The sequence below is a fragment of the Triturus cristatus genome, chromosome 8, assembly GCF_964204655.1.
Source record: "Triturus cristatus chromosome 8, aTriCri1.1, whole genome shotgun sequence".
NCBI classification, from domain to species: Eukaryota; Metazoa; Chordata; class Amphibia; order Caudata; family Salamandridae; genus Triturus; species Triturus cristatus.
Window position 1 is genome coordinate 928,072,906 of NC_140591.1, and position 15,103 is coordinate 928,088,008.

Genomic DNA, 15,103 nt, shown 5'->3' on the forward strand with positions numbered 1-15,103 from the left:
GCCCATAATATAGATCTTACCATGTTGCCGAAGGGACGAGATAGGTCCATGAAGGCCAGGCAGATGGATCCCTGCCTAGAGATGGTATTTTTTCCCCAGAGTTTTATGTAGCGCAAACTTGCCCCGAAGGTATCAGAGCACATTACATGAGCACCACTTGCTTTACAGATGGACACATTCATATTTTTTAGGCACAGGGAGATTAAGTCATTTGCTCAGAATCACAGGATGATGAGTCCCTGCCGAGACTTGAACCCGGTTTTCCAGCGTTGTGGTTGACTGCTCTAGTCATAAGGCCACTTCCTCTACCAACGTATCCTTGCTAATGAGCAGTTATAAGTTCGGACATTGCTCCACCGTGCCTAGCCCCTCCCGGAAGCCATAGTGTACCTCCGACAGTGTGTTTTTCTCCCTGACTCAAGACAAAAGGCGCTCCAACACAACCCTCCCTGCAATCTTTGCCATGGAATCCAGCAGGTAGATTGGCTAATAGCAGCTTGGAGTCTGAGGGACTCCCTTTTTAAAAATGGGCACAATATTAGCTGTATGCCTTGAGTGAGGAAGCCCAGTACTTGAGAAGACATTAAAACAATTGCATAATAATGGGGCTCATAATTCCGGGGAGGATTTATACAGACCCATAGGGACCCCATTGGGACCTGGGGCCTTATTGAATGGAGACTTGATAATGGCCTCCAGGACCTCCTCTAAGGGGAGTTCCATTGATATGGGGAAAATCACCTCATTCTTAGAGCTCTCGAGGAGCATGCCAGAGCCATATGGGGCACTAAAATGATTCATCCAAGACTCTGGACTAAAGGCAGTAATGATGGAATTATAAATTCCACCCAAGGCGCCAATATCATTAACCACTTTCCGAAAGGCCCTAGAGTCTTTCTGCCTGCAGGCCAGGACCAGCCCCCCAGGACTCCATTTGGTTCTCCTTGCGCCTAATATACAAGGCAACTTTATATTCGGCACTGCACACCTGAAACTGAAGACTATCCCTAGGTTTCTCCTTGAAGGCCCCATGAACCACTAGGCCTCCAGTGCCCTCCACGTCCTCAACACCGAACATTCCACCTCCTGCCACCTCGTGTCGCTGAGGAACACCCAAGGCCCGTTCACCTGCCGCACCTGCAACTGCATCTTTGCTGGCCTTTACACACCAGACCCACTGACCACACGACCCTCAAGAACCGGACCTGACCACCTGAGATGCATCCTACTCAACAATTGCTCCCTCAAAAGACATGTCGTGGAGATTTGAGACCTACTTGACTCCATCTCCTCCCATGTTGCCTTCTTCACAGAAACCTGGATGAACTCCAACTCAGCCTCGGACATCGCAACTGCCATCGCAAGCGCCATCCCCGATGGCTACAAAATCATCCACAAAGACTGTGTCAACCGGCTGGAAGGCGGCATTGCCATAGTACACAAATAACCCTCCGCTTCACAACCAGCTCCGACGACAACTCACCCGACATGGAGCACCTCCACTTCCAGATCCAGACCATCCGAAATGCTACCCTCCACGGCACCCTAATCTACAGACCCCCAGACCTGCCCCATAACTGACTTCATTGCTCACCAAGCTCTTGCCTCAGCAGACTACATCCTGCTCGGCGACCTCAATTTCCACCTAGACAACCTCAAAAACCACAACACCTCATCCCTACTGGAGAACCTCGTCACCAATGGACTCAAACAACTGGTCACAATGCCAACCCACTCAGCAGGACACACACTCGACCCCATCTTCTCCCCAAGCATCAACATCTCCGATCAGTGGCATGAGTCCTGTAATGTCAGCTGCAACATTTTCCTTCATATTACGGCCAGCCAATCACATCACTCGGTCCTGCAGGACCAGCCAGTCAGAATGTGTTTTTTGTAATTTTTTCTCATGAAACTCCTGCAGGAACAGACTTGCATCAAATCACAAAAAAACACGCTTTTTGGATAAATATGTCATTTTCTACCAAATTGGTGTAATTCTATACAGTCGTTTTTTCTTTTAGTTGCCTAAACTTTTCCTATACCAATTGCATGGTAAAAAAAATGATCGCTGTGCATGTTCACTTTCTCAATTTCACAGTACCATTGTCATTCTCAAAACTTGTACTAGCATATAAATGAATTAATGATGTATAATTATGGCATTCTCTGAGTCATTAATGAAATGGATTGTTTGGTTTAGGAAACTTGTCCTTATGTTACTCCAGGATTTAGCCTTTTCATATAATCGAGAAACAGAAAGATAAGTCTGTACTTATAAAAAAATTTCTTTTTGGGAGAGTTTAATTGAGGCCACAGACTCAGAAACAGAATGTATGTGGGATGAAGTACAAATGAGTTCTGCCTTCGGATTACACAGTTGGATGAAGCAGGAGTAGGATTCCTTAAAATGAGATCTGTGTTTTGCTGGTCGTATTGTTTGGTCGTGTGGCTTTGGTACTTTGTTGGGTCGTTCTGAGAACTATTCTCTTGTGTCCATATCAGGATCCATCTCTTTAAGGGGTGTCCCACACCAGTCCGCAGCAAAGCTATGAAAATCCAGTCGCTACTCTCCTGCGGTACACATGCACTATTTCAGCTAATGTTACCCCACATTCCGACAGAGAGGGATGTTTATTGAAATTGACCTGGATGCATTAACCATCACTCCACTCATATGGGTCTATTGTGGACTCCTCAGTATCAAGAAACTGACAGGGTACCTAAATTGAAGCCTCATCAATATTGTATACTCCTAAAGCAACTGCTGTGTGATATGTTTGTATTAGTAATGAAGCAAGTGTTATCCCGTAAGGCGCGTCTCGAAATAGTGTTCTCTTATCTAATATGCTGTTTATATACTTTTGTATGGAAAATATGGACAGCTTGGCCAACATATCTCATAAATTGCTTTTCTTGTGACTTTCAGATGAAAGGGAAGATGTTCAAAAGAAAACCTTCACAAAATGGATAAATGCACAGTTTGCTAAGGTAGGAGATTCATGTTATATTTTATAAATATCATGTGCGATATTTAAGCTACTCTTCTATTTCAGGAGTCTAACCTATTTGTCAATAAAACACTAGCGAGGGCTGAAAAACATTTGACCATATAAAGAATGCCTTCCAATCGGCTTAAGACGTATTATCTTTGGAACATGCCCAAGGAGAGTGTGAATAGTATTTTTTCTGAATAAAATGAAATGATTTGCTTAAGGGCACATATAGAAAATATAATAATGCTTAAAGAGAACAACTGACATTTGCTGTGGCATTGTTTAACCGATTGACACGAAGAAACATCTCCTGAAGTAAAAGATTCAACATTTGATTGGCTTTTATTAACACACTGGTGGCAGGTCCTTTACATTGTTGCATCTTTTTTAAAATAGAACAAAGAGGCTTTCTGGGCATAGAAGTTTGTATTGACTCAAATTAGCTTTTGATTAAGCTTCTGACTTGCGTCAAAGTTAGGTTTCCAAACATGCAAACTATCCCCTGGGAGGATAACACTAATTGCCTTTTACTAAATCCATAACAATAGAGCACGATTTAAAATATGCTTGCCTCAAAATTACTTAAATGTTGAAATTCAGCACTCTATAGGTCTTGATGATGTAATATTGATATGCTTTGCACTGTCCACACGATTGCACAAGATGGAACATTGCTGATGCCATCCTAGCAGCTTATATGCTGCATATTACTTTTAAGGAGTCAATAATATTGTACCAGTATTTACTGATGTACTCTCTACAAAAGGTCTGAAGTGTGAAAGAAGAGTTACCTTGCTTGAATTTGTTGATAAGTGGGTACTGTGCGAGACAAATTAACTATTTGTATTACTGTATATGTCAACGTTGTTTTAATATGATCTGTAAGAATGTTTTTATATATGTTTTAAATGTATTTATTACTGTGCACTTTAATGGTCATATAACCGAAGAAAGATACATATATACTTAAATGGTTATTCTTCTCTGAGACTCTATTCAGCTCACATGTACGTGAACAATGTTTCACATTCTCTTTCTGCCTCTCATCTTTAAGTAAATATGGACCAGTAAAATACCAAAGTTTAAGTGACGCCATAGTTAGCAATTGGAATGAGACACAAGCTATAGTGAAAAAAAACACTGACAGGCTCGAGGTCTAGTGTAGTGAACTATCTATAACTTGCGCCCCAATCATGCACTTTATTTAGATAACAACGCTGTTGAAATTACTAATTCGATCGGCCAATGATACTGGCAGTCTACTTTGTGAACAAGAAGTAATACAACCTCATACATTGATGATTGGACTCTTACAAGCTTGCCTGTAAGCTTTCAAGAGATGGAGAAGAATTTGGATATTTCATAAGTGTAGCACTTTGATGGATCAGATTGACTTTTAATTGTATTCACCCACAGGATGGGTGCAGTAAGGGTGGGTCACTTGGGGAGAGCTGGCTGCAAAAGGTTATTGAACAATGTACCCTTCAGTCTACCACAGCTATTAAAGGCTGAAGGCTCAAAAAAGTAGAGTGTTAGGTTTTCATTGAGCATGGCCACAGGGCCTAGGCAGAGATGATGGCCCACCCCTTGCTGGCCATGACCGAAGGCCAGTGCCAAAGGGGTTTGGCCAGATGCGGAGGGCTGGGCGCAGACAGTATAGAACAAGCCTACAATTCAAACCCTTTTTGTATGTCGGATACAGGGTCTAGTGTGACTCCTGGCCTTGCAAACAACCTCCCCTGTATATGTCCAAAGCTTGTCCATAGTTGGAGTTGGTCTGTTTTGGATGGCAGAGTGCAGACTCTGGCCAGAGGTATAGCCCTGGGCCACACTTGTCCTACATACAGCTTAAAATTGTGTGCAGTGAAAGCTTGATGCTTGAGAAGGGTCGGTTGCAGGGCTTTGCCTAAGCCCAGACAGTGAGTCCAGGTTCTGATGCAGATTGAATGCAGGTTCTGGAAGAGATGTTATAAGTGATGCCATCAATAATGACATGTAACATGTCACGAGTGATTTAATATTTGAGGTCACAAGCAGAGCATGACAGTGGTGCACATTATAGTTAGTTCATTAAACTATAACTGGTGCATTTCAGTGGTTCTTTGGGTGTTTTAATGGTAGCATGTTGCATCCCAGCACCAAACTATAATGTAATTTTAAACTTTTGCTTTTCAGGGAAAATTCTCTATTGTTTTCTTTATAACACAAGTTAAGGTCTTAGCACCTAATCAAACTATAACTTTACTTTAAACTTTCTTTTTTCCATTGAATATAAATATATGCGACTGATAAGAGAGTGAAAAATGGGTAGTCTAAGTAAACATATGTGGGAAGAGGATGATTTACATATGCAGATGTGCCTCTCTATAGCTATTTTTAGCCCATTTGAAAGTACATTATATGTAAAATTTCTAAAAAAAAATCATACTTCCCCTCACATTTTTAACCCACTGTTCTCATAACCGTATTAAAATCTCAATGTTCATTTACATCAGCCAGCTCCTCAAAAAAAGACTTCAATTTCAGCAACTAATATTTCAACAAAATAGCATTCAGTAGTGCCTGGTTTTTGTCTTAAATACTAAATGTTAGCACTCTAGTTGTTCATCAGGAATCTGTGGTGACAAACTGCTACTGGAGTTGGAAGTATAGAGTTGTGCATGCCAAAATGTTTTCCTGAAATGGATAAGGTGAGATTTGGGAGCACTTAGAAAGGGTGTCCTCATTTTAGCTTTCTAGAACATTAACCATAATTTATATGACAAAAAGAGGCTCCTCATTTTGTTCATTTACTGCATATCCGCTGAAGGAAATACTTAAAATTTTACAACTTTGATTCCATCAAGCTAAGGGTCAGGTGTGCCACTCTTTTGTCATAAATACAAATTGTTAGTGTTCTCGATGCTGATTAGAACTATGTGTTGAAGCTGCAATTGATCACTAGAGAGCTAACTGCTGGTATGCTGCTGGTGTTGAAAATACATGTTCAGTCTGTATTTCAGAATATTTTACTGACATGGATGAGGAAGATATTTGAGAACTCATAGACAATGTGTCCTCACTTTGGCATTCTAAAGCTCTAACCATAATTTCTATGACAAAAGAGACCCCCTCATTTTGTTTCTGTGCTAAGATCGCCTGTGTAGGAAATACTTTTGTTTTACAGCTTTGATTCCATTAAGATTGCTTTCAGGCGGCCACACTTTTGACATGAATACAGAATGCTAGTGTTCTAGATATTCAGCAGCACACTGTGGTGAAGTTGCAGTACAACACAAGGGAATCAAATGATAGGCTGCTGCTGTTGAAAGTGCATGTTTTACTCTGAATATCAACTTTCTTTTCACGTGACTGAGGAGAATTGTGTGAATTTATAGAAAATGTGCTCATTTTAGCTTCTGGAGCACTTTCCATAACCCCTATGAGAAAATCATGAAGGGCTCTCCTGTTTGTGGTACAAGACCTAGCTTGGCCCTCCCGTGATGTACCCTGGTACTTCTGCAGAAGCCTCTGCACAAGTGTCATCACATCGAATAAAACCTGTCATTTGAGATCTTTTATGATGTTGCTTTTGTCTGGAGACAGAAAAAGAGCTACATCGTCTGCCTATAGTTTTATCTTGGAACCACCCCTGCTCCAAAAAGGTGGAGAAAACCGATTGTGCAATAAAATATATAGAGCTAATGGTTCAATAAAAAGGCCAAAATGAATAGGTGAAAGGGGACTGCCTTGTCAATTACCTCTTCTGGGAAAAACTATACCAGCACATTGATTATTTATTATCACTTGGGCCAAAGTGCTTTTTTAGAGCCTGACAATCGAACTCATGAATTGCCAAGGAAACTTGATTTTTTTCTCAGATGTTGCATAAACATCTCCAAGCTCACAAGGTCCAAAGCCGTCATCCTCAGGTGCTTTTGAACCAGGATTGTTTTCTTGCCTCAATTCTCTGTTGGCTTGGATAAGGAATTCACAGTCTCAAGACTTAGAGCAGGCAGTTGTACTTCTTGTAGAAACTGGTCTACCATTAAGAGATCTTGGAGTATATTCTCCTTTGTTTCTTCATACAATATAGAATAGTAATCTACAAAAATGTTCTTAATCTCCTTAGAATCTCTCCTTGAACAACCAGTACTGATATTTCTCAGCCCGGTTATCAAATTATGGTTTTTGATTTCCTTTAATCCCCAGGCTAAGAAGCTTCTAATCTTATTACCTTCCTCATAAACCTGACAATTAAAAGTATGGTCATTCACAATCTCTTTATCCAAGAAAACACTATTTGAATGTTTCTATTAGTTCCATAAATTTTTACATGATTATTGCGATGTGTCCCTTGAGGCTATTTCAAATGTGATATCAACAGCAGGCTGAAATGTTTGTAGCTCCTCCCTCTGTTCCCTTTTAGGATATGCAGACAAAATGCCCTGACAAAAATATGCTCCAAATTGTAGCCTTGAAGACTTGCCAGACCATTGCACTACCATCTTTGTATAATTTTCAATAAAATAGTGTTGTAACTCATTTTTCAATGTCCATATACTAACATCTGCTGTCAAAAAGATATTATCCATTATCCATATGCTTGCTACTTTCGGACAGTCAACCAAAAACATAATGATCATAGTAGAATAATCTGAGAAAGCACCAGTGTGATATTGCATGAAAATCTTGGGATGATCATCAGTTTGATGGTCTCACGTCTCTGCTACCATGTTATAAATTTAGGGGTGCATGCTTTGGTCAGTGATTTTATTTTTGTATAGAGTGTCTTTTCATTTAAGGTCCTGGAGTATTATACATTTTCGCTAAACCAGCACCGAGGTACTGTATACAATTGCCTTTACATTTTAGGTGTGTGTTCTTAATATAGCCTAGTACCAAATGTTGATGAGAGGAAGACCTCTATTTTTTCATGGGAAACGGCATATCCTGAGACCTCTGCATAACTATTCATTGTTTTGAGAATTTCTGTTATGTCCATTCCCCCTTCTTCTGAGAAAATCAGCAAGTCATCTGTATATGCTGTGACCTTCTGATTTTCAGAGGGGAAAGGGAGTCCATTGATTTTAGGCTTGAGCAAGTGGCAATGATTAGGGGTTCTGCCTCTAGTAGGAATAGAAGGGAGGATACTGGACATCCTTATCCAGTGCCTTGAGATAAATTAAATGTGCCTGATAGGTGGCTATTAACTTGAATGTTGGGTGCTAAGGGAAAATAGCATTTGTTCAAATGGATGCCCCATGTCGAACTTTCTGATCACTGCATGCCTTAATTTAAGTCCTTCTCTGTGTCTATTACCATGACGGGGTGTCAAGGAATTGTACTTTTTCCAATACATGCAAAAACAATCTTATGTTGTTGCTAACTATTCTCCCTTTCACAAAACCTTCTTGTTTAGGGTGGCTCAGCAATAAAAATACCTTTTCTAATCTCATAGCTAGGATTTCATTATGGATTTTACACTCTACACTAATTAATGAATTTGAGCTGTAGTTCATCATTTCAATAGAATCCTTGCCCTCTTTATGTATCATTACTATAGCAGCTTCAGCCTCTGAACCCTTAATTGAACCTGTTTCAGAAAAGTGGAATGGAATAAGGATTTTAGTTGGTCTATCAATTGCTTGTGGAATGATTTATAAAAGATTACTGGTAGCCCATCAGGAACAATAACCCTTGCTTTTTTTCAGAGAGATAATCTCTGTGGTGATCTCTGTATTATTAAACTGTTTGTTAGGGTTAACCCATTCCGAAATTTCTAGCATCCCTCAATGAATGAGAGATTAATAGAGTTATAGAGCCTAGTGTACAATTAGCGAAAGCAGTCCAGAATGTTGTTTTGTCTGTTTTGTCTTTCAGTAATGATGAGTTTCCTTTCATTTAACCTAAGTTGGTTGGATAGCAACCTAATTGCTCTGTTACTATTGCAAATCATTTTCTCTTTAAACTTTTTGGACAATAAGTGTTCTCTTTCACTCTATTTTATAATATTCACATTTTAGAGATCTTAATTTGCCAAGGGTGTCAGAATTACCCTCAGCCCCTTGAATAAGGACCGCTCCAAGGCAGTTCGTGCTAGCATCAGTCGTGAGCAATGTCCTCCCCCTCATATCAAAATGGCCTATGGTAGGCATGCTCCCAATACTGTTTTTAACCATCTTAAAAGCTTCCTCACACTTCAAAGTCTGTTTAAAGCTTGCTTCTTTTTCAAAAGCAGCCTCAAAGTTTGTACAGTACTCGCAAAATCAGGGACAAATTGCAAGTAATATTCTGCCAGACCAAAGAATGAACTCACCTGTTCTCTGTCAGTGGGTGTGGGTGCTGACGTGATGGACACTGCTAACGTTCGCCTGATGTCGTCCCCTGAAATGGTATGGCCTAAATAGGAAACAGTTCCTACCATAAGCCTGCACTTTTCCCTTTTGAGACTGAGGGCCAGATGTACGACCCACAAATTTGCGAGTCGCAAATTGCATCACATTTGCGACTCGCAATTTGCGATTCGCAAATTGGGATTCACAACAGTATCTGAGACACTGTTTGCGATTCCCAATGGGGTCGAAAATTGCATGCCTCAAGCATGTTAATGAGGCTGTCGCAATTTGCGACCGCATCTGTATTGGCTGGCACCACCATGTCTAGGACTGCTTTAAAATAAAGCAATTTGTTTTTAAAAGCAGCACGTTTTCCTTAAAGGAAAATGGATTGCCTTTAAAAAATTAAAATTAAACTTTTCATTTTTATTTTTTAAGAAATATATATCTAAAACATTTTTGGGGGAGCCACTCACAAAGGGGAAGGGGTCCCCTGGGTACCCCTTCTCGATTGCAAGTGGTTTACCACTCTTCTGTGAAGGGTGGCAAACTGTGACTGTTTAGTGACCACAATTGCGGTCGCAAAAGAGTCATACATAGCTTCAGGAGTCACTATTAGGAAGGCCCCTTCCTAATAGCGAGTTGCTTATCCTATTTTGCTAGTCGCAAATTGTTTGCTACTCGCAAAATAGGATTAGTACATGGCCATGCGTTTTTTGCGGTCGCAAACTGGTCTAAAACCCATGTGCGCCCTGCAAAAAACGTTAGTACATCTGGCCCTGAGTTTCCTCAGAACAGCATCATGTGTAATGTTGTCCTCACCATAGATTAGGATGTCATCCTGAAAGAATAACACAGACTTGACACCCTTAAGTACCTCTTTTATCACCCTTTGGAAACATGCAGCAGCAGACGCCAACCCAAAAGACATTCTTATAAATTGGAAAGCTTCCAAATGAGTGACAAAAAGGGTAAGGGCTCTAGAATCCTCATGAAGTAATACCTGATGATAGGTTGTGGAAAGGTATATAACGCTAAAAACCTTTGATTCTGTCTGCATTCTCAGGGTTTCATTGATGTTCTGTAGAGGTCGTGTGTAAACCCAAATACATTGGTTTAGACCTCTTAAGTCCATACACATCCTAAACTGTGTGCCACTGCCTTTAGGGGCTAAGACAATGGGCGCCAACCACTTAGAGGCTTCAATTTCTTCAATCACCTTGAATAACAGTAACTTGTCCAACTCTTCTTGCAGCGGCTTTACCATAAGGTGAGGTACTGTTTCTGACCCTATGTATTACTGGTTTGGCACAGGATTTCAAAATAATCCTATGTTTAAAATTCTTCAATAGACCAAGCTTGTCTTCAAATACATCAGGAAACTCACCTAGAATGTCTGAATCATTGCTAACAGGTGATATTAACAAAACTTGGTCTGGGGAATTCGAGTTCAGATTAATACCGAAATCCCTCTGATGATGCCATTCCAACAGATAATCTCCATGTTCGGCTACATAAATCTTTTCTACTGTTTCACAATCCTTGAGCCTTATTGTCATAACAGAGTAACCAAACAAATGAATTTTCTGTCCCCCTACACGATTAATATCAGGTGGTAATAGGTTGATATTTTCCTTGCCAAATATTTCTACCCAATTCTTATCTCCACATCACAGTTTGGCAAGGTTAGGTTGCCTACATCAACCGCCTCAACTTGATTGGTACTCTCACCAGAGTAGCAAACATGCAGTACCATCTGTTGACTTACTTATGATTCATTCACACTGTTCACATTAAGATTCCTACAAACTCTTGCAATGTAGCCCCTCCCGCCACATTTCTGACAAGTAACATTGCAAGAAAAACACTTGGGATTTTTGTCTAAATGGCTTTGGCTGCCAAATCTATAACATTTAACTTTTGAGTCTTTTTGCATATCGCCACTTATTTTGAGACAACCAGCCACCTTATGCATATGTTCAAACTCCATATTAGTATCTGAAGTAGAAGCTCTGGCTAAAGTGACATTCGATCCTGTATCCTTCACCTCTTTAACCCAGAATGTTGCATATTCCAAGCTCTCTACAATGATTATGGCATCCTGTTAGGTAGGATTTCTTGCCAGCAACTTTTCTTCTACCCACTGGCTATTGCTGCAATGCACCAACTGATCTTTTATTAAAGACTCCGTTAGATCAGCAAAACTGCATGTCTGTGCAAGAGTCTTGAGAGAAGCAATATAGTTCCTCACTCTTTCATCTTTTGCTTGGATCCTTGTAAAAAATATGTGCCTTTCCATAGCAAAATTTATACAGGCCCAAAAATGCTTCTTCAGCATCATCACTGACATCTCATGTATGACCCTTGGCTCTCCTTCTGCATTGCCAATCAATATTAAATCAAGACAGTCATAGATATTCCTACCTTCAACACCTACATTATGAAATAAAATAACTTGCTTCATAGCAGGAGAGAATTTTTCTCCCCCAATGGCAACTAATTAGGAGCCAGACGTATCCATTTTTCCAAGGCACAACAGATTCTCCACGTTCAGATAGAAACCGTGGTTGTTGTGACATGCTAAGCGGTAAATGACGTGACATGTTGAGATAAACCTGAAAAGCTATTTAAAATAGCAATTTAGCAAAATAAACTAACACAACAAACTAATATAATAAGGTACTACAACATTTTATATAGCGCAAACTTGACCCGAAGGTATCGGGTATCAGAGCGCTTTACATAGCACCAGTTGCGTTACATGAGGACACATTCATTTTTGTTAGGCACGGGGAGATTAGGTGATTTGCCCAGAATCACAGGATGTTCAGCGTCATTGCTGAGACTCAAACCCCGTTCCCCAGATTCGAGTTCGACCGCCCTAGCCGTTAGGCCAACTCCTCTCCCCTAAAAAAACATTGTACTTCTATGCCCGATAATCACTGGCTGGAAGACTGGCTGACTAAATAGTAAAATATTGCAAAGCAAGAACCCCTTTGTAAACAGAGCGCAATTCACTCCACATTGCAGGTCCAATGAAAACTAAACTGCCAACCTGCTCCTTCCTTTGAAAGAAATCACTTACGGGTCACTTGTTCAGGCAAATAAATTTAACAAACAAGTTATCTTCCTGTTAGCTATGTCTTTACAGGAAAGTGTCAGGGACAGACACCGGAGCCAAGAATGAATAATGAGGGGAGGAGAAGATTTTTTTTCCTTTACAGCACTCTGTTCCTGTAAATAGTGTGGTTCAACATGGACAGTATTAGGTTGTATCAGTCCGCTGGGACACGCTCGCTGGAGCAATTAAGAGCTGTGCACACAAAAAGGATTCTTATACACCTAGGTCACGTCCTCCTTCCTCCTCACGAACTTCACGCTTAGACATGCACTGCTGAATTTCCCTCATGCACTACTGAACGTGATTCAAGTCCACTTTCCTCCTCATGAACTCCACACACCTAGACATGCACTGCCGAATCTTGCAACAAGTCAGCCTTTCCTCACCACGCACACAGGCAGGTTGGAATTCTCAGCCTGTGCCAGCCCATGCTTGCTGCAGGCCAATCCTCAAGGATGAAGCAAAAGACACACAATTGATGGACGGAATGCAGAACAAATCCAAACATTCACCCCCAGTCAAGAGGTCTGGGTTAAATCCATCATTGTTTTTGCTCACCATGCCACCCCAGTTTAGACCTGGCCATATGCAAATCAGTCTCGGCCCTGTGCTTCATGGGAACAGTCCAGTCCGAACTGCCAAGACAGGTCCTTCCTGGACTGGAAACAAACATCCTAGGACCGGTTTCGGGATTTCACCCCTCATCAGCCAGGATAGTTTGAATCCAGTGGCACAGTGAGCCCGGGACCCACGTCTGGGCATACCCAGTGCACTTAGGGTGAGAAAGCAAAAGACACACAATTGATGGACGGAATGCAGAACAAATCACAACATTCACCCCCAGTCAAGAGATCTGGATTAAATCCATCATTCTTTTGCTTACCATGCCACCCCAGTTTAGACCTGGCCGTATGAAAACAAGCATTCAGGGTATGCCCAGACGTGGGTCCCTTGATCACTTTACCACTGGATTCAAGTTAGCCTAGCTGATGAAGGGTGTTACCCAGAAACCAGTCCCAGGAAGACTTGACTTGGCAGTTCGGGTTGGACTGTTCCCATGAGGCACAGGGTCAAGACTGATTTGCATATAGCTGGGTCTGAACTGAGGTGGCGAAGTGAGCTAAAGAATCATGATGGATTCAACCCAGATCTGTGACTGGGGGTGAGTGTCTGACAAGTTTCAGTGCTCCGTCCATCATCTCCTTGTGTTTGCAATGCTCAAGGATGAGTCGCTGCCTCGTAATGTTGTTAGCACAGCATTGCTGTTAGGCAGGGCTTTAAGTGGGCCGGGTGTCACTGGTGCTGAGCACCGGCAGTTTTTTAACAAGGGCCTCGAAACGGGTCTCTGTCGGGCTCTATTTTGTGCACTGCCACAGGCAGCCCGTTTTTTACCAGACTGCAGTGACAGAAGGCACATGCTCACACTGCTCACTTCTCACTAGTGGAGAAGTTACGGCATGACGTCATGCCAGGTGAGCGTTGTAGGGAAAGGGATCCTTTAAAGAGTCATTTTATCTCTGGATTTCACTTCTCTTTTTGAAACTCAGGAGCAGAAACATTGTTGTGGTGTCACCAGGGCTTTAAGTGAAAGCTTTTTCAATATTATATACAAGCCATAGTTGCTGCTAATCTACCTTATACAACTAACAACCATTGTCCTGACTTCTTGTAGGTATGTTACTTGTTGTATCATATATATGGATGCAATGACAGAAACAGCAAAATACAAGTCGTGCTGCACACTATGCTAAGCACAGATTTTTGGCTTACGTGTTTTTAAGCCATGCCCTTAATTACATTGGCCACGCCCCTTTGAGAGACCCCTCCACATTTTTTTCATCCACTTAACGCCCTGCCGTCAGGTTCAAATCAAATGTCACTTAATATATGTATCCCCCCAAAAAGTAAAAATACTAAACCAGGGTAGTGCACTGCTGAAACAACAATACCTTCTGTCTCTCATGACCTCAGATTGTTTTTTTTCACCCCATACCAAAAACCATTAGTTTGGGAGATGTCCCTTAACTTCCAGGATACAGGCAGGGTTGAAGAATACGAAGTGGATCCCCCCAGCTCGCCGCCACTTGCCAAGAAGAAGTCATACATAGTTTATTGCATCCACTTCCAGCCAGTAGAACACACAGCCACCAGTAGTCAGATGGTCTCTGCAACTGTCCCCACTGGGATCCCATATTCCCAAGATTCCATCTGATGACATGATGAGATTAAACGACCAGTAGGCTAGGTAAACATAGACCATAACAAGTATGTTAAAGTTATTTAATCTCTTTTTCTAAGAGTTCTACTTTTGTATTGTTTCTATTTGTTTTTGAGACCATTACTTTAATCATTGTTCCTTCAATTGTTGTATTCATTGCGTCCCAAATACTTCTGTGTGAAAGTTATCATCTCAGTTTTTACTGAAGTAGTTTGTGATAGTTTTTAAGACTTGCTCCTTTGCAACATGATCTATGAGTTTTCAACACATACCTTTATCACCGCCTCACTCAGAATCAGGGCCTTATTGCTAAATCACATTTTATTGAACTATTTCTTCAAGCATTAATTCTTACCCTTTAGGACGTGATAGAGTTCGGTCATCTTTGACAGGGCACATGCGGTGGAACTTTCCCACATATCCCTCTAGAGTTACTACCACCCAGGGTACC

General features: G+C 41.2%; 1 protein-coding gene across 14 annotated transcripts in view; it reads left to right on the forward strand.

The window, feature by feature from the left end:
• DMD (dystrophin) overlaps window positions 1-15,103 on the forward strand; it is a 7,596,173-nt gene that overhangs the window by 812,967 nt on the left and 6,768,103 nt on the right. For all 14 annotated transcript variants that reach the window (XM_085622447.1, XM_085622454.1, XM_085622449.1 and 11 more), the window contains exon 2: window positions 2,930-2,991. In XM_085622447.1, the coding sequence (XP_085478573.1) occupies window positions 2,930-2,991 (62 nt within the window). The remainder of the gene's footprint in view (window positions 1-2,929; window positions 2,992-15,103) is intronic.